The sequence below is a fragment of the Rhipicephalus microplus genome, chromosome X (assembly GCF_043290135.1).
Source record: "Rhipicephalus microplus isolate Deutch F79 chromosome X, USDA_Rmic, whole genome shotgun sequence".
Lineage (NCBI taxonomy): Eukaryota > Metazoa > Arthropoda > Arachnida > Ixodida > Ixodidae > Rhipicephalus > Rhipicephalus microplus.
The window spans coordinates 342,294,865-342,316,482 of NC_134710.1; the positions used below are offsets into that span (position 1 = coordinate 342,294,865).

General features: G+C 39.7%; 1 protein-coding gene across 2 annotated transcripts in view; it reads right to left on the minus strand.

Moving 5' to 3' along the window:
- Window positions 1-21,618, minus strand: part of LOC119162342 (polycystin-2) — a 67,172-nt gene that overhangs the window by 18,346 nt on the left and 27,208 nt on the right. For both annotated transcript variants that reach the window (XM_037414763.2, XM_075879798.1), the window contains exons 7-14: window positions 21,226-21,291; window positions 18,599-18,829; window positions 17,486-17,607; window positions 16,808-16,928; window positions 15,879-15,977; window positions 13,338-13,468; window positions 10,590-10,829; window positions 6,268-6,415 (exon numbers count right to left, since the gene is read on the minus strand). In XM_037414763.2, coding sequence (XP_037270660.1) covers window positions 6,268-6,415; window positions 10,590-10,829; window positions 13,338-13,468; window positions 15,879-15,977; window positions 16,808-16,928; window positions 17,486-17,607; window positions 18,599-18,829; window positions 21,226-21,291 — 1,158 coding nt within the window. The remainder of the gene's footprint in view (window positions 1-6,267; window positions 6,416-10,589; window positions 10,830-13,337; window positions 13,469-15,878; window positions 15,978-16,807; window positions 16,929-17,485; window positions 17,608-18,598; window positions 18,830-21,225; window positions 21,292-21,618) is intronic.

The window sequence follows — 21,618 nt, forward strand, 5'->3', positions numbered from 1 at the left end:
ACCGGCCGATCAACTATTCCACCTTCTACGCAATTGCAGCGGTGTCTTTTCTGGCATCCATTGACAGAAAACGAAGGTGATGTGGCGACTACCGAAAGGCCCGTCAGTATAACTTATTGCCGATTAAAAGCCTACGTGTGTGGCGTAGCACTGCATTAAGCCTCGTGCATGCTTATATTAGCTGGCAACTACCTGTGAGCACTGAGGCACCGATCACTGCTGCCTCAATCGTTTTGCAAGACCGTGTTAAGTGTGCACCGCTTTGCAGAAACGAAAGCAACTCGTTGTTGTGGAGTTCAGCACTGTGGAGTTGAGCATTGTATATCTTGGGCGCCGAGACAGCAAGCATAGCCCACACTTTCATGAGGCAACAGCCCAAACACGCCTTCGTCCACTGCCAGGACCACTAGAGCATCACTTGCAGAAAGTTCGCATCGTTTGTTGACGCAACAGGCTTCTCACCGTATCAGCGCACGTAATGAAGCGGAGTGCACGCAAGCTGCTTGGTGCGGTGGGTACTCCGAGTTGGCAAAGCGCTGCATGCAGTCAACCAGTAGATGATCGACTACCTGCGACCGTAATGCATCTCAAAAAACTTTTTCGCTGCTAATCCTGGACTCTGCAGTAATTTTGAAATGCTCCTTGATGTTGCCACAGCATGCCATTGGGCGGCCGTGTGAAAATGCCAATTATTTCTGAAAATTGGCTAACATAAATGACTTTGTGGTGAGCACTTTAGGTAATATTTGCTCTGGCACAGTATTTCTTCCTTCTTTAGTGGCGATGGTGCTCGTAGAGAATTGGTATTTAGTGATTATTGCATACGCTTAGTGCCCAGTTAGCCGCGTTCTCAATGTGTATGTACGTATTCACGAGGTTTTACTTTAACAAGCTTTGAATGCACGTGTGGGGGGCGGAGACATAGGCCTGCACAAGGTTCCCCTTCAGGGTTGGCCGAAGGTTTGTCGCAGCGCCCTCCTGCAAATTATGTCAATGTATGGAATTAAATTTGTGCCCCCCTCTCTATTATGTCAATGTATGAGACTGGCTTCGTGCCTCCCTCTCTTGTGGCCTTGCTGCTTCTGTATGAATGATTATGTAAACTGAAAGAATATTAAACTAAATTAGAGCTAAATTTTCTTTCCATTTGGGCTTGTGCATGCTCCAAACACTGAGGTAGCTGCTCCAAATGGAGATTTTGCCAGTTCCAATGGCTGCTCCAAAATTTTTGGAAGGCACTCCCACCACTGCTTCACACACATGGTGGGCAATGGCATGCTAAGTGGAATAGGCAAGGGCTTATGTAATCCATGTCACCAGAACAAGAGTGTGGAGGTAAAAGCACAAACTATTGATACCATGTGCAGCAACACATGTTCAACTATTAGCCTTCTTTTTAAATGATCTTATAATGCATTCATGCAATAATGTCTGGTAGGAAATGGAACAGTTAATCAAAAGGTCTTATCATGATACCCAAAAGTTATGACAACAGGATTCAGATAAGCAACGAAGCTTGTAGCACTTGTAGAACATTACTTTTTATAAAGGCGCCCTGAAACACTTTTCTGAGTAACTATAGAATTAGTTCACTGGAGAAGCGTTTTACCTCACAAATTAAACGCCGCAAAAATTTTAAGAATCTGTTCAGTATGAGCGGAGTTGCAAAGATTTGTCACACGCTGCAATCACATTCTCTCTTCTTTCGTCCCGACGAAAGTGCTAAAGTTGAGCAGGGAGGGATGGGAGGGCCAAACAAAAAACGTCACTTGCACCTCATGACCTTAAGCATTTTTTCTCTTTTTTTTTTCTTCGAATACACAGCTTTTTCGGTGTGATCGCGCATGCGCGTTTGGACAAGTGACGGCCTCTCGCGGCGACCTCTGTAACAACCGAGCGCATCATGTTCAAATCAGCCAATGGCTGATAGATGGGCTTACTGGGCTTAATTGCGTGATTTCTTGAGAGAAAAGAAAGCTATTATTAGCTGACTTTGATAATTTATTGTGAATTCCAGGCCGCATGCTGCGCTATAATATTTTGCTCGGGCAATGTCGGGAACCTCTACCATCGATCGGCAGTGTTTTCTGACCATGGTCAAAAAGTGTTGAAGAGCCCCTTTAATACCCAGATTAGACAAACATGACAGGTCTAAAAAACAAGAAAAAAGAAATTCAGCTAAAAATAGTATGAGAAATCTGGTTGTCAGAATCGGAAAATAGAATAAAAAACAACTGTGGTTTTTATTGTCATAATCATACAAATGCATATTGGAACCTGCAGAAATATTAAAAAGAAAAATCAATGTTGTTTTGAGCACTGGTGTTGGCATAGAGTTTTGAAAATTCTATGGACTGCCAAAAGAACAAATCTTTCGACCATACTAGATTGGTTTTGTTTCACAAGGCATTTCCATTAGATTTGTTTACAAAATCTGATGTACTATATCTGCTTTCTAATTTCTAAAAGGGTGATCTCCTGACACTTGTTTGTTTCTTGCCCAGAAGAAAGCAAGTGAAGCTGTCCGCAGCAAGCGCTTGTATACAGATTGTGCTACTCCGCTAGCACATTTTGTTTTTTTAGGGGTGTGTGAATATATCAAAATTTTCGAATACGAATTGAATACATTGCTTCGAATATGAACCGAATATTGAATAATGAAGAGGTGCAATGTTTTTCACCAGTAATCTTTTACTCAAGTATATATTTAGGTTGTAAACAGTACAATTGTTATTATAGTCTGTTATTGTGCACAAAAATTTAAAATGTCACCATCTGTACTTCCCAGAAAGCATAAGACTGCAATATTTGAGCTTGTGACTGTGATGTCTTGGTTTCAATCTACATGTTGAATGAACCTTTTGAATCGTTTTTTTATGTGGAAGGACTTTATAACAAAACAAAAAGAAAAGCTTTTGTACCTGCAATGATGATCAGTAAGCATGAGGCCACTGGTTTGATTGTGTTAAAAGTTAACAGCAGTATAGTATACTTAAATTTAAGTGATTATTAAAGCAGCCTAGGTAGTCACAATTCATCCAGGTTCCCACACTATCAGTTTTGGCTCGAGAGACCCCGATTTTATAGTTTTCTTTCAAATTTTCTCCCCTATTCTCACCGGTCAAGCCACCAAAGAAAATAAGAGTACTTAGAGCGTTTTTCAACTACACAGCAACACTGGTTATCTCGTTTGCTTCCGTTGCCTTCCTCGAGAACTCTGTTCACCATTTTCTGATCAAGAACGCTGTGTTGCAGTCATATAGATGCACGATCGTGACTGAGTTGTACTTGGCACGCAGCGATGACGCAAGGTAAGCGAGCGAGATGGATGATTACTGATGTGTGATAGACGCCCCAAATACGCCTTTTTGTTGATGGAGCCACAACTCCCAGCGAAGAAGGCACTGTTTTGCCACATCGCGACCCCTTTTGGCGCACTGGCTGGAGACGGCAGTAGTAAACTGAAGTTGGCAAAAGAGCGAGATGGTAGCAACGGTGTAACGGAAAGTTACACCGTTTTCGGTGCTGTCGGGAACGCAGTGGAACTATGGAGTAATCTGTCCGAAACGTTAGGTGCGCCACTGTTAGCAACGAAAAACTATATGTGATGATGCCATTGTAGCGTTACCGAAAGTGCATGGCCTTTTCTATGTTTGCCATTGCGCGGAAAAACAATTAAGCTCATTCGCATGACCATATCCACTATCCCAAAATCATTTCGGAGCTATGAAGAGATTATACATGCTGAAGTAGTGGCACAGCTGACGAATGACTCGTCAGGCTTGACATGTGCACGTACGTTTCTACGGTGATCCACTAGGGAAAACTCGCGTGGCTATACATAAAACCCCTTACCATCATACGACAATCTAAGCGCGCCCCTAGCTAGTTGCATGCAGTCCATCGCCTACTAAGCTCATTCCAGCAGCGCCGCGCCCTGTAACGTATACGCATACATTTTCCCTTGTGTAGAGATTTTTTTCTTCATGCTCGCTCAGCACGGGACCGCGCCAAGATGTGAACACTATTTTGTCAAGCCAATGCGGCTGCCGCGAGTTGCCTTCATTTCCACGAGCGATACGCACATGCAGTCCCACACACAAGGGCACAACCGCAGACAGCGAGTTCGGTATGCTTACTTTAACCGTAACAACGCTAGACCACCAAGCAACACGCACTGCCGTGCAGGCAGTACATGATTTTGATTGATTGAGATGTTTATCATTGGTAGGTTTGTTGAGATGACTTGCCGCTACATTCCTTGGTAGCCGTCATCACACTTCCACGTATTTCCACGCAAGCATCCCCGCACTTGCGCCGAAGTCATTGTAATCACTGCATAATTTACAGAGGCTCTTATGGCAAATGCGCAAGATCGTAAGTTCTTCACAGTGACATATGCGAACGAATATTCGTGAAGATCAAGTATTCGAGAAATACTCGAGCTAATTCGAATACATATTCGGAATTTTTTAATATGTGGTTATCAAATTGAATACGAATATTACAAATGCAATAATCACCAAATATTCAAAACTTCTGAATATTTGCACACCCCTAGTTTTTTTTTTTTTAGAAATTGGGAAAATTGCTTGCCACTTGGCAATGATAAGATGAAAGATTAATGGATATTTCTCGTTTAGTTTCTCTGACAGGCACACAGCAATAGAATTTTTTTGCATACAGTCACATACACAGTGATTGCACTAAAACAGAGCCCACTGGTTTCGCTGCTGAGGATGAGTCAAGTAGATATTCTTTTTTTATTTGAACTACTGGCCAAATGTCAAATACAAGTGAGATTTATTGAATGCCAGTCACTGAAAAAACTAGCTAGTTCGAAATGTGAATTTGATTGAGGAGCAACTTTGTAAATGTGTCAGGTGTGGCAACTTTGTAAATGTGTCAGGTGACTGACTGGTCGAAATGTGGCACCAATCTGGTGCACACATTTTTCTAGGCGTGTAAAACACACTTATTCCACTCAATATACATTTTATGTTTATTATAGATTGCCTTCTCATTTTTATTTTTATTGCTTGCAAATATTTTTACGTGACAGCCTTAGACAGCTCATAAGAAGGGCGAAGAGTCATCGCCAATAATTCAGGTGACCTTTCAAGCATAGCTCGAGTCACACAAGTTGCGTGCACACTTAGTCTTAGTGGCATTTCCATGACTAAAGAAATAACAAAAAAGTGGCAATCACGAGTCTAAAACAATCCTTAAAAAGTGCAGAGATCTGCACCAGCTGTGCATTCACTCCAATCTTTGTGGCAATATTATACGACTGCACGGGCTATGTGTTCAATGAAGTGCACTTCATCACTGCCGTGTTCACATGATCTAAAGTGCACAGTAAAAAAGCAACACCACATGGCCTTCACCTTCGAGTCGTCTTAGGGAAATGAATAATAGACCCTGTGAGTTTTTTGTCACTTTACAATCATTGTAAAAAGAGAAACTTTTTTTTGGCCACTTTGAAGCTATGAAAAATCAACCCTAAGGAGTGACAACTGGCAAAATAATTAGAGCCTGGCTGCAACACAGCACCTTGTTACTGCCACTCCCACACAGCCTTACCACTGACCCTAAATTGACTGCGGAATCCCACATTCCACGCACCAAGCCTGCTACACCGATTTTTATTGTCGTGCTGTTTTCTTGCATAAGATTTTCAAACAAACTGCGCACAATTAAGCATGTGGCTTGCAGTACATGCTGCGTGTACTGCAAGCATGTACTGCCCCTGATGACAAAAAAGATAAACTGCTGTGCATGCGCTGATAAAGGCAAACTTACACTAGTGGCCAATGATATCACACGAAAGCTGATGACAATACTATCGCTTTTAAAGTCCTTACACAGCTGCAGTGTGTGTAATAAATAAAATTATTAGCATAATGATTCCCTTGATCAAGTGGGAGTAGGAGGCTGTCGAGACTTCTCACGCTGATACCATTCGCTCGCCAGCAGATGCAATGCAAAGTGGTTAAGTTTTATCAGCTGCTAATAAATGAAAAACTACAATAATCTCCTATGTCAAACCCCTTTATAAGAGACACTGATAGAAGAGATAAATGGGCATAAGAGACACCAGTGTGCCTACAGTAAAATATAGGTTGGTAAGAAAATGCATAAGAGATACCCTTTTTATAAGAGACATCTCAAAGACAAGAATTGCTGCCCGGAGCATGCCTGTTATAAAGGGGTTCAACTGTATAAGAATTTATCTTAATAAAGAAAGTCAAGGGGCTAATATCTGACCTCTGAAATGGTGTCAAGAATTTTGCTCATGTTGTCCCGCCGGTTGGCTTTGGCTTTCTCCATCGTTTCCATTTTGACCAGTACAGCATCAATCTTGGACACAATGCTACCAATGGAATGCTCCATGCGATCCACACGCCGGGTCAGACTGCGTACAATAAGTGGTGTACATCAGGCATCAAAGTAATTGAGATTGTATGTGAAACACTCGTACAAATACACTAGGCTACCGATCTTTCACCCCATTATCCGCTGCTTGAAGGACTTCAAAAACAGCATCTCTGCCATTGTGAGTCTTCGCACAAACAAATACACGGCAATTTCATAAAAACAGCTTATGGTAACAGCTAGCATGATGTTACCTACATGTAGTAAGACTCTGCAGTGTTTCATATGTAATAAGGGTTGCACAATACGTTTGAAACAATGCACAAAGAACCTGTACATTGCTTTCAAACTTTCTGTGTGTATGTGTGCAGAGCCAAAGCTGTCACTCCTTTACACCTATTCTCCTTTAATTTTTAGGCCCTCGTTTTCTTTGTCCTGGCAGTTCTATTGAACTTTTTTCTTGTTCTTGCTTCTTAGTACTTGTTTGTAACCACTACATAACAGTACCACAAAGCTCAATTATTGCCTCTTGAGTCACAGGTGCACTTGTCACCCTTTATTGATGTTATTAGTGTGTTAGCTTTGAGGAGCACACACACTAATAACCAGTAAAATCCTGTCTTTTCCTGTCTAAGCTTGCAAGTTTGGCGCCACGCACATAGCAGCTTAAGGAACTCATGTATGCCTATAAAGCTATCTAGCAGGTGATTTTGAAATGATTGTCCCATGCAGAAGAGAAGACCCATCTAAGTTGAACTTTTGCATGAGCATACTAAGCAAAGCTTGTGGGCTAGTACACTAGTTAGCACCCTAGAAAGCGCCTAAATAAACCCTCAATTTTCAGCGCTTTAGTTGACCACACTATATTTAGTAGCACAAGAGACGCCTTCTTAACTTTGATGTAAACACTTCCAAGAATAACTGTGAGAGCAATGACTCCACAGCACGGGTAAAAAAACGAGAAAAAGCTGCACAGGATGATACTCTTTCTTTGATTAAAACTAGATTTTTTTTAAAGAACCTGCAAGCTATCCAGTACAAAGAACGCATCAAGATCAGTGGATTTTTATATCTATAATTTAGGCTGAAAAAAGAAACGTAGAGCAAGGCAATACAATGTTATGGCCAGAGGAAATTGTGAAAGCTATTTAATTTTAGCGGTGATCAATCAGAAACCTACACCTATATCAAAGGGGCCTTCCAACACTTTTGTGCCATCTAATTTTTATTTGTCGTTTGCATAGACCAATAGCTGGGGATAATTTTAGCATAAGTATAAGAGTCGATATCAAATGACTTAATATTTTAATCACGTAATAAAGTGACTACATCGCTCCCAACCGCATCAGCACATAGTGGCGCTCGCCAGAACTTTACGGTCGGTAATGACGCTGGATGATTGCCGCCATATGAGTGGATAAATGTAACGTTAGAAGTGATCGTGGCGTAGGATCAAAACTGAGGTTACTAATCAGTTTGATTTTTCTTTTCTGTGCTTTCTCATCACACCACAAACAGACGCAGCCTCACCACAAAGAACACTGCGACTACAAAGCACCACAGAGATGCTGGTTACCATTTCGCCACTGAATTTTTCACTTGCATGGATCGGACATCCATACGAAAGACCTCTCTCTTTCTTCCCCTTTCTTGCTTTTGGGAGTTGGCGAGCTGTCTCTTTCCACACGTGTGCTGTTGAAGGGGTGCAGTGCACCATTGTTGTTTGTCGAGTGGCTCATCGAACAACGTGCGAAGGGCCAACAGTAGTATTTCACCGCCCTAGCCGTTCCACAAGTTCATTTCTCAAAATAAGAAAAGGGAGCAACTCAGATTGTTGTAAAGAACAGCATAAAATGCCTCACTTCGAAGCAGTAGCCCCCACTCATGTCCTGGCAAGTCAAGCGTCAGGCACCAAGTTTGTCACTGGGGCAATGAGGTTAACGAGGTCAACATTACATTGGCAAGAACAAGCAGCAATGGTGTGCGAGCTTCCTCTAGGTGCCCCCTCCCAGCTCATTTCATTGAGGGAGTCATCCGACATCATCGGGTGAGTGAAATGTGGTCAGCTGACCACACAAAAATAAAGTTGAGAGTAAGCTTTTTTTTTTAATTTTGAATTTTCTAAATTGAAAAACTTAGGACTGCATGCCGTTCTCACTGCCATTCTTGCTGCATTAGTGTGTCTATACATCAGTTTATATAACCAACGAATAAAAAATTGGGTGTTAAATAGTGTTGGAGGACCCCTTTAATGCTACAACTTTTTACAAAACATGATATGCACTCTGTTTCAGTTATTATATTGTAGTTAGCACTCTCACAAAAGAATTTGGGCCTTTGTTTTGTAAAACTGAGTTATGAATAAAAAGGAGAAAGAAAAGACTGGCACACAGATGTGTGAATTAATTTTTAAATTATATGTCTCACATTGTCTTTTCTTTCAAAAACTTGATATACACCGAGTGTGTTGTAAATGATTGATTGATATGTGGGGTTTAACGTCCCAATAGTGTGTTGTAAAACACTAAAAAAAACTGATTTCCTTAAAGTCAAACTGAGCACACTTAGCACAGTTCCAGAAAACAAAATAATAATACATAAAAAAATCACAGACTGCATCATGAACAGATAGCAAAAGCACGCAAACACAAATGAGGCAGAGGAAATGAAACGTGGATAGCGATGTCAATGCACAAGACCAGGAGGGTGGCTGCACGCATTACCTACCCTCTTCACAGTACCTTTTCAGAATTCATTTTTTTCTTAACTGATAGGCCAACTATGCAAAAGCAACTGTTTGAGTTAAAACAAGAAAAAAAATTTAACCTACTACATTTCTTCACATCTTTCTATCTGTGATTTCACTTCCTTTACTGTGCACATTCTCCATGGCCATGAGAGAGTTGATGTTTCCACTATAAAATCATGAAAGTTTTGTTGCCTGCTGCCTTCCACTTTTTCTGTTGGAAAACTATAAATGACTAACCGCACCAAGAGTTTGGCAACATCCCCATCTTATTGGGCATGGAGTGGGGCAGAAATGATATGCTCAACTGAAAGGGTGCCTTCTTCCACATTGTTTCGAAACTCGGGACTTTCTGTGAACTTGAGGTCACACTTTCTCATTTTCTCATCCCTGGTAGGCAATACAGCACTGGCTTCAAGTATCTTATTAAGTTCCTTGACAATTTAAGCTGATTTCTAAGTTCTTAATACCTTGTTTGCTAACAAGTTGCAGCCATGGGCCTTCTTTAGTGACAGCCTTCCCACTTTCATATGCCTATGTCTAATTTTTTCCCCCTTGAGAACTGAGCTGGACTCCCCAAAAAGCAGCAGAGACTATAGTATCTGTGTTCATCAATTACTGATGTCACTACAGTGAAAACTCATCACGGTCATTTTCAGTGTTTACAAACACATGCCCTGGATGGTATCCGGTTTTGTACACCAACAAAACATTGGAGCATTGCCACTAAAGAAAAGCCTTGGCGAGTAGCATGCAGACTGTCAAAACTTTCTTTTTTGTATTTAGCCAAATATCTCAAAGAAATAACAACTTAACCTCTTTATAAGAGACAATTGGGTATAAGTAGCACTAATATAAGAGACTGCTGGGTATAACCGACACTAGTGTACCTACTTTGAAATTGCGGTTTATAAGAAAATGCAAACATTTTACCCTATTTATAAGAGACGCCTTATATAAAAGACTAAAAGTGTTTCCCGATGTATGTCTCTTATAAAGGGGCTCAACTGTATTTAATTTTAAGAGATACTTTACCACAACAGGTGCTCTTGCACTTTATGCATCTTTTTTCATCCAAAAATTTCACACTTTCCTTACTCTGAGACAGCTTAAAAGTAGAGTTTCCGCTTCCGTGTTACAGAAGGATAAATGAAATGACCGGAAGTTTCTTGGGGCAGAAGGCTTTCTGCTTCTATTGAAATCACCAAACTACAAAGAAGTTGGCTATGATATGAAAGAGGCTTTGTTATATATAAAAACTTGATATAAACATATTCATACCACTGTATCAATGGCAAGGCTATTCTTTGTTTACTTCATTATAGCTGATGATTTGTTACATAAGTATACATTATAACGATGTTTGACCATACTACTACTACTACTACTACTGCTACTGCTACTGCTACTACTGAAGCTATGCTACTACTATGGAGAACAAGCAGAATGCAGAATACTCATTACTTACATGGTTAGCTCCTCAGAAGAGATGCCTCCATCCCCACCGCCGCCGCTGCCACCACCACCTCCACCACTAGCATTGTCATTGCCAGAGGTCTTTTCACGCTGGATCTCTTCATCAAGCAGAACCTTCTGTCCCTCAAGGTGTGCCATCATCTCCTTGGTTTCTTGCTCATTCAGCTCACGGTTGCCGTCCACATCATATTTAGAGAACAGCATCTCGATCTCCATATCACTGAAGTTTTGCCTGCATACGAACCCAGCGATGAAGATATATTCAGTTTCATGGCTAAGAACAGGCTAAGAGACATGCACCTGTGATTACATCAACATATACCTTTTAATCTTTTCCTGTCTTTTTTTTTTTAAGGATCAATACCAGATATTCAGCCTTCTCACAGGTCAAGCACTTTCTATATGTGCCCCATCTTTCACTGAATTGACAATAGACACAGTGACAGAGAGAGCATGCTTTGATTTAATAAGTAAATAAATAAATGTTATGATGTCTAATTAATAATGATTTTTTATAGATAAGCTTCAAAATAGGACACTTCCATCAGCCCCAGACGTTTGCAGATAACTGACTGATGCAGCCACTCAGCAGAGTTATTAGTGCCTGTTTCCAAGCTGCCATTATCTCCATCTACAAATATTTCATAACAAACTGCCCATTACAAAAAGGCCTGTTTGCGTTGCCATATTTACTACAGCACATCCCCATATGATATTGGCTCAAGCACTAGGAGAGCAAGGTCATCAAAGCACGTTTCCATAAAAGCTTTTTTCTTTTGTTCTGAGATAAAAGACACTTGAGATTTGGAAAATACCGTGGCTTGTATTTAAGCTCCTTCATGTTAATCTTTTTGTCCTCATGACGGCACCAGTGGTGTAAATCATGAGGATGTCAAGGGTGTTCTGGCTGGGGGGGGGGTCCACCCTATACAATTGTCCCCTCTCATAATTCATTTTTCAAGTATACTACGTGAATTTCTTGACAGTTTAGGACAGTACAAAGTACAAAAGTGACAGCTGTTTATCATTTTAAGAAGCACCGTGTAGCACGAGCTTTCATAAATGACACGGGTTACAATTCTGACATGCCACAAATGGTTATACAGTCAAAACTCGCTAATATTATGTCACTGGGCCCGCAAAAAATCTTCGAAGTGGGTTTTTCAATTAGCCAAAGATACGCAAAATTGGAGGCAAGAAACTTGCAATTATTTGAAGTAAAGGGCTGATCTTCGCTGTGCCGGCTAGATTGTGGCTCCGCCAAGGGTTATGTTTACTTGCAATATCTGGTCTTAATTTTTGCCGTAAACACAAAGGAACAGCGGGCCTCGCTGCTTCCACCAGAAAAGAAATAAAAGAAAAAGATAACGCTCTTGTGATTAACTGAAACGTGTGGCTACTAAAAACAAGACATGCTTCACTACAGCACAGTTGTGACACGCGGGCAGCATGTCGCCTGCCCCTCGCTGCGTCAGCACGTTATTATCTCACCATTCTTTCTGGTAAAATAAAGAATTTATTGATGGCTAGAATGACGGAATTCGCGATATGCTTTGGCTGGAAAACATTATCATTGAAGCTTTCGGACTTAGTTTTCGAAGTAGGCGTTGCAGGCAAGAACTCTGGCAGCGGTGCAAGTGCGCAAATTACTGGAGCCACCAGCAATCGCGGGTTCGCATACATCGCAAATTCCACCTGTCTGTCTTTCATTGAATTTCCTTATAATTCCAGAAAGAATGGTTACATCATGACGCACTGACGTAGCGAGAAACATGTAATATGCCGCCCACATGTCACCGCTGTATTACAGTGAAGCACATCTTGTTTTCCGCAGGTGCACCTATTGGTTGACCACGAGACCGTCTTTTTCTTTTTTTTTTTGAGGTGGAAGTCACAGGACTGGGATGCTTCAACAGCCACTTATTAGTATCACTACATTGCATTGCTTCATTACTTTTAAAGGCTGCCATTTCCGCGCATTTGCGGCGAAATCGGGATTTTTTACATGACACTCAAAGTTTTCTAATAAAAACCGCCGCTTCAAATTATCCGCTCAGACTTGCATTGCAAAATACGGGACTGAGGAAATATTTCGAATAAAGTGGGATTTCGAAACAACCGAGTTCAAAGTAATGAGGTTTTACTGTACAAAAAAATCGCCAATCATGTAGCATTATTTACGTCGAGGATTTGTTGGAAGCCATTCCTAATGAAGCATAAATGTAATTGCTGGGTTATGATTGTGTCATATTAGACAAACTGCCAAGGAGCACAACAAAGATTTGCAAGAAAATTTTCAAATGTAAATTGTTGGATGCTATTTTAAAGTTGAACACGAAGAATAAAGCTGAAGTTAAAAAAATGTGCAACTTTACAGATTATCCCACAACAGGGCTAGCATTTTTATTGCATGGTATAACCCAAATGACACATTAGCTAGAAATATGCTCAAGTCTACCTAGGAGCAACGCTTATAAATAAATTCCATCATGCAAAGATAGTTTACACTATTTACTGCTCAGTGCAGTTTTCCCTGACCCGACCCCAACAGTGGTATTTGTTTCTTTAATTTATTCCAAAACATGATGTAACTTTTCTATAATTAAAGACAACACATATATGAAAACAAGATGGCCTCCAGTGCGAGATGGGACCCCTCTTGGGATTTCAGGGGATTTGTGCCACTGAAAGGCACAATAGACTGCCAGCCTATCTACTTGCCAATTAGGTAATAGCTTACGCTTTGAGTGTCTTGCGGACTTCATCAAAGGTCAGTTTGTTGTCGTGGTTGGTGTCTGCCATTTTGAGTGCATTCTGAATGTCCACAATTTGATCCCGCTTGCCCAACTTGCCAAGAATGCTGTTGTAACCCTGGAAACAAGACACAATGTATATGAATTGGACAACGTAACATGATTCAAACAAATAATTTATTTGTCTACAAAACAGAAAGAAAAGACAAATCAAGTCTAAATTAATCTACACAATTTTAAACCATGTATTAATTCAATGCAAGTCTGTTTTTGCCAAAAGACGTACAAGTGTTCACTAGCAAATGCAGTGTACCACATAAATTAGATTAACATGGCATGTCATTTCCTAATTAGGCATGTGCGAATAGTAAACTTAAAGTTTACAGTGAATTCAAAGTGAATGTGAAGTGAATAGTGATGTGATCAAATAACTTAGAATTGAATTCTAATATTGTATGTCACGTATTATGAAGTAAAATGAGCATGTTTGTCATGAGCTATTTACCTGCATATTGTTTTTTTTAACTTACACAAGGCATATTCAAATGTCACTCTTTTGTGTTCAAAGGGAAGTGTAAGCAACTTCAATTAGTAGCAGGATTTGACTTTTGGTAGAATGCAAGTGATAACCTGTAAAATAGGTTACATATTAAGACTTACCAAACTCAGTGTATATAAGCAGGTATAACAAGCTTTTGAATTTTAAAAAATTATGAACCAATGAGAGGGTAATGTGTTCACTTAACCTTGAAGTGGGGCTTTGCGGCAGTGCAAATTTTTCAAGAACAGATGTACTCACAGTAGAGCACTTCTCTATTGCTGTGAAACCACCTTCACAGGAGTGTTGCATGTAGTTTACACATGTTTATTTGCCGATTTAGAATACTTCGAAATTTTAAAAAAGTTAAATTCATGTCGAAGAGAATTCAAACACTTTATTGTTTGTTTGAATACTTGAAATGGTAGGATAATCACACATGCCTACGCTTAATAAAAAGAGAGGTGAGTTTATCCTTACAACACTCTACAAAGAGCCTCAGTGACAAGCATGAGTGCAAGGAGGAACAGGCATATTCGTTAACCTCAACATATGCATTGCTAGGTATAGCTCACTTAGCCTCTTTAACAGTGAATGAGCAGCTGATTTGTTAATGTTTTTTATATAAATGTCTTTCAGCTGGCCACCAAGTGGACTATTTCATGAGACAAATCATTCTGTCTCTAGCCTTGATATTCTGGTGGCCTCTTCAAGTTAAAAGAGAAAGAAGTAACGTGCTACCCCAAGACATTATAAGCAAATGCAGGTAAGGTGGCCAAATTACGAGAGAGGAGTGATTGTCAAAAGGCAATCGTTGCCCCTCCTACCATCTCCCCCCACCCCCTAGTGTGAGCATCCATTTTGTCCCCAACTTCAGCAACTTGTAACAGATTTCCTTGGCTGATAAAAAGTAGGTGTGGGGTGCATTTTTCACTGTTTTTAAAACACACAGCCTGCCACTGTGAAATGCCTCTATTTGCAACATTTCTTATTAAGAAAAATTTATTTCAACATCCTTTTTTTTTTCTTTTTCATGCCTTCAGTGCTCCTTATACGAACGAAGTTATCAGCAATCATATGCTGCCACTGCCGTGGCCTAACCGCGTTCTTTCTTTTTTTTTTTGTCATTAAAACTACACTAGAACCAGCAGTGCCCTGCTACCGTAAAATGCCGTGCATGCGCCAGCCCCCCCCCCCCTTCTGCCCCCCCCCCCCCCCCACCCGCAGTGTAGAATAATCTGACCAGATTTGGAGGGAGGGCAGATGCTCAGTCCCGGACCGAAATATAAGATGGTGACTAAAGACGTGCTAAAAATAAAAAAAGCCCATCCATGTTCCTAATGAAATGCTCTACTTATAAAGCATTTCATCAGCTACATCAGATATGCATTCAGTGCATTCAGTTTACCCATTCTTGTAGTTCTTTTTATTAAAAAAAAAAAATGGCCACAGGGGATGAAGGGAGGCACTTGCTCGGTCATTGGCACTTACTTCAACCCAATAAACTTGCCTTTACTTTGTCTGGCTTAATTCTTAGTCACTTTGTACGGTTGTGACGAGCCCAAAAATCAAGCCCTCAGGTCCCCTTATTTTACTTCTTGTGATCAAGAACACTATGGTATAACATTTTATGCCCCCGAAAATGGTACGATCCTTCCCATCAGTGATGAGAGTCTTCACGTGTGATTTGTTGAAAGAACTGCTCAGTTCTGATGCCCAAAGTAGGCATAATATGTAAGAGACGCATATGTAAGAGACGCAAGGCATAATATGTAAGCAAAATAGCAGGAATTTCAACAAGTTGAACAAAAAAGCAGGCAGTCTTTTTGAACGAAGAGACTTCCCACTGCTGAAAGTACAACATTTAGCTAAGATGTTCATGGCAGTAATGTCTAGTAAGAAAACAGGTAAGTTTACATGTCCAAAATTGTTGTTGGGCCTTTCGAGTTTGGACTAAACAAGAAAAGAAGAGAAAAAGAGAACAACTTACCTTTTTAAAGTAGTCAACAAGCTCAAACTCATTCTTCTGTTGCGAGATCTCCGATTTTACTTCAGCATAGGTGTCGTTAATGATAGCCAAGAACATGTTCTGCAAAAGTTAGAACAATGAGGTAAAGATGCCAGAATCCCAAGAAAACAATACTTGAGTTTACACGGAATAACAACTGAAATAACACATGCTTATGAGAAAAAGAATCACTACAAGTACCATTTCATATGCTCTATTATATAGAATTTCACTTGCTCTCAAAAAGTCCACAGGGAGAGATTTAGCACACCAACTCTTACGCCTGTTTTCAACAAATAGCACAATGCATACACAAGCACATGTGCAAAAAGAAATGTCGCTATATAATAAGTGATAAATCAGTTCACAATGTACAGAAGACAAATATCAGAGTAGCAGTAACTCAGAAAATAATTTTTACAATATATTGCATCTACATGGCACATGACACATTTTCAGTAACAATTTTTTTTATTATATAGGCATAACTATAAGACTTCCATCAGACTAATTTTTAGGTACACCTTTAAAAGGAAAACATCCGTACATGAGAGGATATCAGCTTATGTATGTTACCCAGTGCTATCTCTTAAGCAGATCAGCTCTCTGTATATCTGCAATTCACCGTCAGATGAAATTAGTAGATGATGCCCAGGTAGAACTATGGCACTTTGCTTTTGCTTAGAAGTGACCTAAAGAAAGTGCACATGCAAATGCACAAAGCACCCAAAATATCTACAGTAGTGCTTATAGCAAAGTAAGCAAGTTGTAGAAATACAATATTATACATTGAATAGGCTATAACACTACATGCTACACTGAAACCAAGTAAGGCCAGGAGGACAATAATAGCTTGCAGTGAAATGCAGCAAAAAATACGCTGAAAACAAAAGGAAGGTGAGGCTACACACCAAGAGCACGAAGAATACAAAGAAGACATAGCTGAGGAAATAAATGGGGCCCAACACTCGGTTAGCAGCTTCCATTTCCTCGAAATCGAAGTCACCCAGGATAAGACGCAGGAGTGTGAACCTGTTTGGTTAATACAAGAACATGAAGATCAGATCGGAACATAAAGGTCAGAAATATTTGGCAAATCGAAGAATCTGTACCCGCATCCCTAACAAACTTCTCGCCAGATAGAAACATACTCTGTCCCTGTGTTATCTACTGCAAAACTTGAATTAAGCTTGAATTAAAGCTACAGACAGGACCTTCCATACACTTTATCAAATCTTCTGATACAAGAACTGCCCCAAATGTAGACATAAAAAAACAACCTCTTTCATGAACTACAACTTTTGTACAACTTTCATTCCTTTCATAAAGTACAACATTGTAGCATTCTAAAAACCCGAGGAGTTCACAGGCAGCGTAACACATAAACTCGTCACATACAACCTGTTGCCATGTTCATGTGACAATAAATTTCCAGCACGTAATCATAAATAATGAAATATGAGGTGAAACAAATTGCTACTGTTTAGTTCTTCAGTGTAGCTTAGCGATTTACTTAGTGAATATGTGCGACGGAAAATGCCGAAGATTGAAAACACATTGATACAAAGAGAGCCCTGCATTGTACTTACACGGCATTAACAAAAGAGCTGAAGCCTTGGATTTGAGTACCAAAGAGAAGGTAGCCCAGTTGGGCAAAAGCAAAAAACACAATAAAGAACATGATGCTGAAGCCAGCCACATCCTTGGAGCACTGCAAAGAAAGAACACAAATGCACAATTTCGTTCAATATCAAAATGCAAAGATTAATGAGAAAGTTGAGACTGCAGTGATCCCATTCATATGAAGGTATCAAACAATGCAAACAGGCATTCAACACGAGAGCTAGTTTTATAAGTCATGTCATTACACGAAGAGATCAAATGGTCCACCTTTTTTTTGTTTTGAAGCTGATCAGACATGCTTTTTTGACATCAGATAAAGAAGGGTGGCTTTTTATTGCAGTGTTTTTCGAATTTAATAAGTAATTTGACAACTAATTACTTTTTATTAGGCTGTGCCAGTAAGAATTCAGGAAAGTGTAGCTCACAGCACACAAATATATCTTAAAAACTTGGTGTTATATAACAAAAAGAACAGGACAAGAAAAGTGAAAAATAGTTGAATATCAAAGGCAGAAGAAATTATTTCAGAAAGCTAGTACTGTGATAAGCACTTACTGAGTATTTTAAAAGCATAGTATAGTGTATTATCTAGGTGAAAATGTGCAACTGGCAATTCAAAAGCATAGTATAGTGTATTATCTAGGTGAAAATGTGCAACTGGCAATTCAATTGGTTTCGTATGGCATTATTTGGGATCTGGCTCCAGTTGAAAACCACAAGGTCCTAGATAGAGACATTTACAACATTAGCAAGTATACAACCAGATAAGTCAAGTTCTAAAGAAAAAAGCAATCATTTTTTGAGAAAAAAAAAAGGCAACCATGCATATCTTTCATAAACAAAGCTGATTATTGTAAGGATGCTCTCACACCTTTTATTAACATCATATATAACCTTCTGCTATCACTTTAGTGAGCTCTAATTTCATTTAGTCAGAACTCTGCAAACACTATCTCGAAATTTAATCCTTGAGATTTTACTGCAGCCGAATAATTAAACATCAAGAAAAAAAGGATGTGAATAAAAGACAAATGAGAAGCCAAGAGCAGAAATCTATGAAATGGCATAATATATATTACCCGAGAAAGTGTGGATGAAAGCTGTGTCATGGTCTTGTTAAAGCTGATGTACTTGAAGACCTTAATCCAAGCGAAGAAAACCGCCAGTGCTACAGCATTGTTGAACTGCGTCTGGTAGAAACCCAGACGACCAAAGTCGGCAAACTCGTCTGGCTTGTCAAGAAGACCAGCCAGGAGCTTATTCACCATAACAGTACGATAGATGCTGAATCCAATGCACACCAGAGAGATCTGAGGAGAGCGCAAATGTGGCATGCCATGAGTAAATTAGTTATGCTATATATATTTTTCAGACTCCAATCGCTAGAAGCCTTATATGAATATGACAAGCTTATGCTAAACATCTCAAACAGTCTTGTTGCACAAAATCAAGAAGCAGATATAGTCAATGTTATACATACCACAGAACCATTGTAGGCATAGGCGAACAGTATAGAGGGGGGGGGGGGGGGGGGGGCCCGGGTTCTCTCAGGGCTGCATTAGGGAAAGGCCGAGTCCCCCTCCCCTCCTCCCCTGGCACTGGCCCAAGATATTTTTAAGATCTTTGCACAAGGGACTGTTTACGCCCGTTCCTCTTCCTTTCAGGCTTCTAAAATTCAGAATGGGGGCAGTGACAAGTAGGGAGTCTGGCGCTGAGGTCACATTGAGAATGAAGTCACGGGATGATAAAAATTGTGCAATTTACACGGCTCTGGTGCAAAATAAGTATGGGATGTACGCGTATGCATCAAGAAAATGAAAATTTCTTTATGTAACAGACATTTGTCTTTGTAACACTTTCTATAAGTATTTCTTTCGAGAGAGAGAAAAAAGTGGATGTTAAAGAGCGGGTTGGGCACTCCGCACCCTCTGGGATTATGAAAACTCTCTGCCTATGATTGTAGGTGCTTTTTTTCTTTCCAAGAGGAAGGATGGGGTGCTTAGAATCTTCTAGGTTCGCTGTATGTTCTATCTGAAGAATTATTTACTGCTTGAATTCCCATGTCATTTATAATTAATAATGAGAAGGCATTAGACATGTGTATTCATAGTTAATGTTGCACCTAATCCTGGCTGTACGTACTGACAAAAAACTAAGCTCATACGAGATATTTTCAAATTACTTGAATGGTGTGTAGATGTCTTGTGGCATCATGAAGTGTTAAATAAACACTTGTGACAAGATGTTTTCACACATGATGCCAAAGTGTTCACTTCAAAAGCATACTAATATATGTAGACATTAATATTATACGTCATGCATATACTATTTGAGTGTAGACAGTGTTGCCAGAAAAAAAAAATTAAGGTGCATGGTATGAGCACAAAGCATAGGTTAGTGTTTCAAAACTGCCTTTGATTTAACAAATGAATTATGCGCGATCTTCTGCAAACCTTATTTCACACTCCATAAACTGACCTTCTGAAATTAATAGAAATTAAGTAAAATCTACACATGTACACATTTCCAGTCGGCAGTTCATATCCTTCAGAACAATTTTCTATTACTCTGTGTCTTAGCTACTGCTTTTTTTAGAATTGAACAAGGCCCACATTTTTACAAATATTGCCCATGCCAACATTTAGCGATGGTAAAATTTCGATACAGCCAGCCATGTCTTAGCATCCTTTCCTTCCCCTTTTCTGCATTGGCAAATAATAACCAGCGACCCTAAAGCTTCGCCTTTAGGAGTTGACCGCGATAGCGGCATCTTGTTGATAGTGCAAACTTGAAACACTTCATGCATTAAACCTTTTCCAATTTGCTAGGCACCCACTACGTGGCCTTAAGAGAATAGGTGCAGTAGCCTGTGTGCCTTTTGTAGCGGGGTACGTGCTTTCGACCACGGAGCCATTATGATAATCATATATTCTGAGCCCTTTGGCAATGAATGCTTGCCCATGCATTATTACTACAATATTTCATGTTGCATTGTGAAGCATATATCCATGATTCATTTGTTTGTGAGCTCTTTACGCTATGGCGTTAAAACACAACTACTATGTGATAAGCACAACTAAACATGAACAAGTTGACCTGCATACCAAGACACGCAACAATCAATGGGTCCAATCAGCTTTTGTAAATATTCATTGAAACTAGTTTAGGCAAACAGAAACTTAATATAGCAAACTTGCATATGATCTTCTAGCAAATGCTAATTGCTCCCATTTAATTTTGTTCAAGGGCAGCTACCAGACCTTAGAGAAGTAAACAAATGTTTTCAACTGTAGAACATAATATTACTGCACATAAAAAGAATAATTAGAAACATGTAGTAGTTTCTCTACAACCATAAGTTGTTTCTGAAAAATAAAGTATGTACTAATGACCAGCACAGTTGCCAGAGTAGCTTCTCTCATAATGCACTTATTAGGGCACATCACGTCAGCACATGCCACAGGTAGCGGCACAAGCTGTGCTTTATCAAGGATCAAAAAACGTTATTCTTAACTCCAGTTTACCACTACGTGCCTGTGGCCTACAGTGGGGTCAGTGAGACGCTTGTACAGATTATATGGCAAAGAAGACCCAAGTGTGGAAATTTCGGTCTAAATGGTTACGTGGTTAAGAGTTATGCATGGCCTAGAACATATGACAACAAGCAAAAATTAAAAACAAAACAGAAGAGCTGCTTTAAGCTCACCAGAATGACGAGGATGTCAAGGATGTTCCATATAGACTTGAAATAGCTAGTCCTGTTGCTCTTGATCTGGAGAAAAAATCATAAAAAGAAAAGCACATCCTTAAGGGGGGACATGGGTCTTAGGGCTCCCTCATTTATTTTTGAACCAAATGAGACAAAAGTTGGCATGCTTATTTAGTTTGTTCTCCTAATTCTAAAAATGCAGTTATTTTTCTGTAGCTTCATTAGTTAATTAAATAATCAAGATAATTTCTATTATTCTTACCACAATAGAAGAATAACCACCGGTCAAAAATTTATAAATGACATAGGGATTGACAGTAGAAAGCATAAGACATACAACATAGGAAGCACTTTTTTGATTGGGTCATTATTTCTTACTTTACAGTGCAC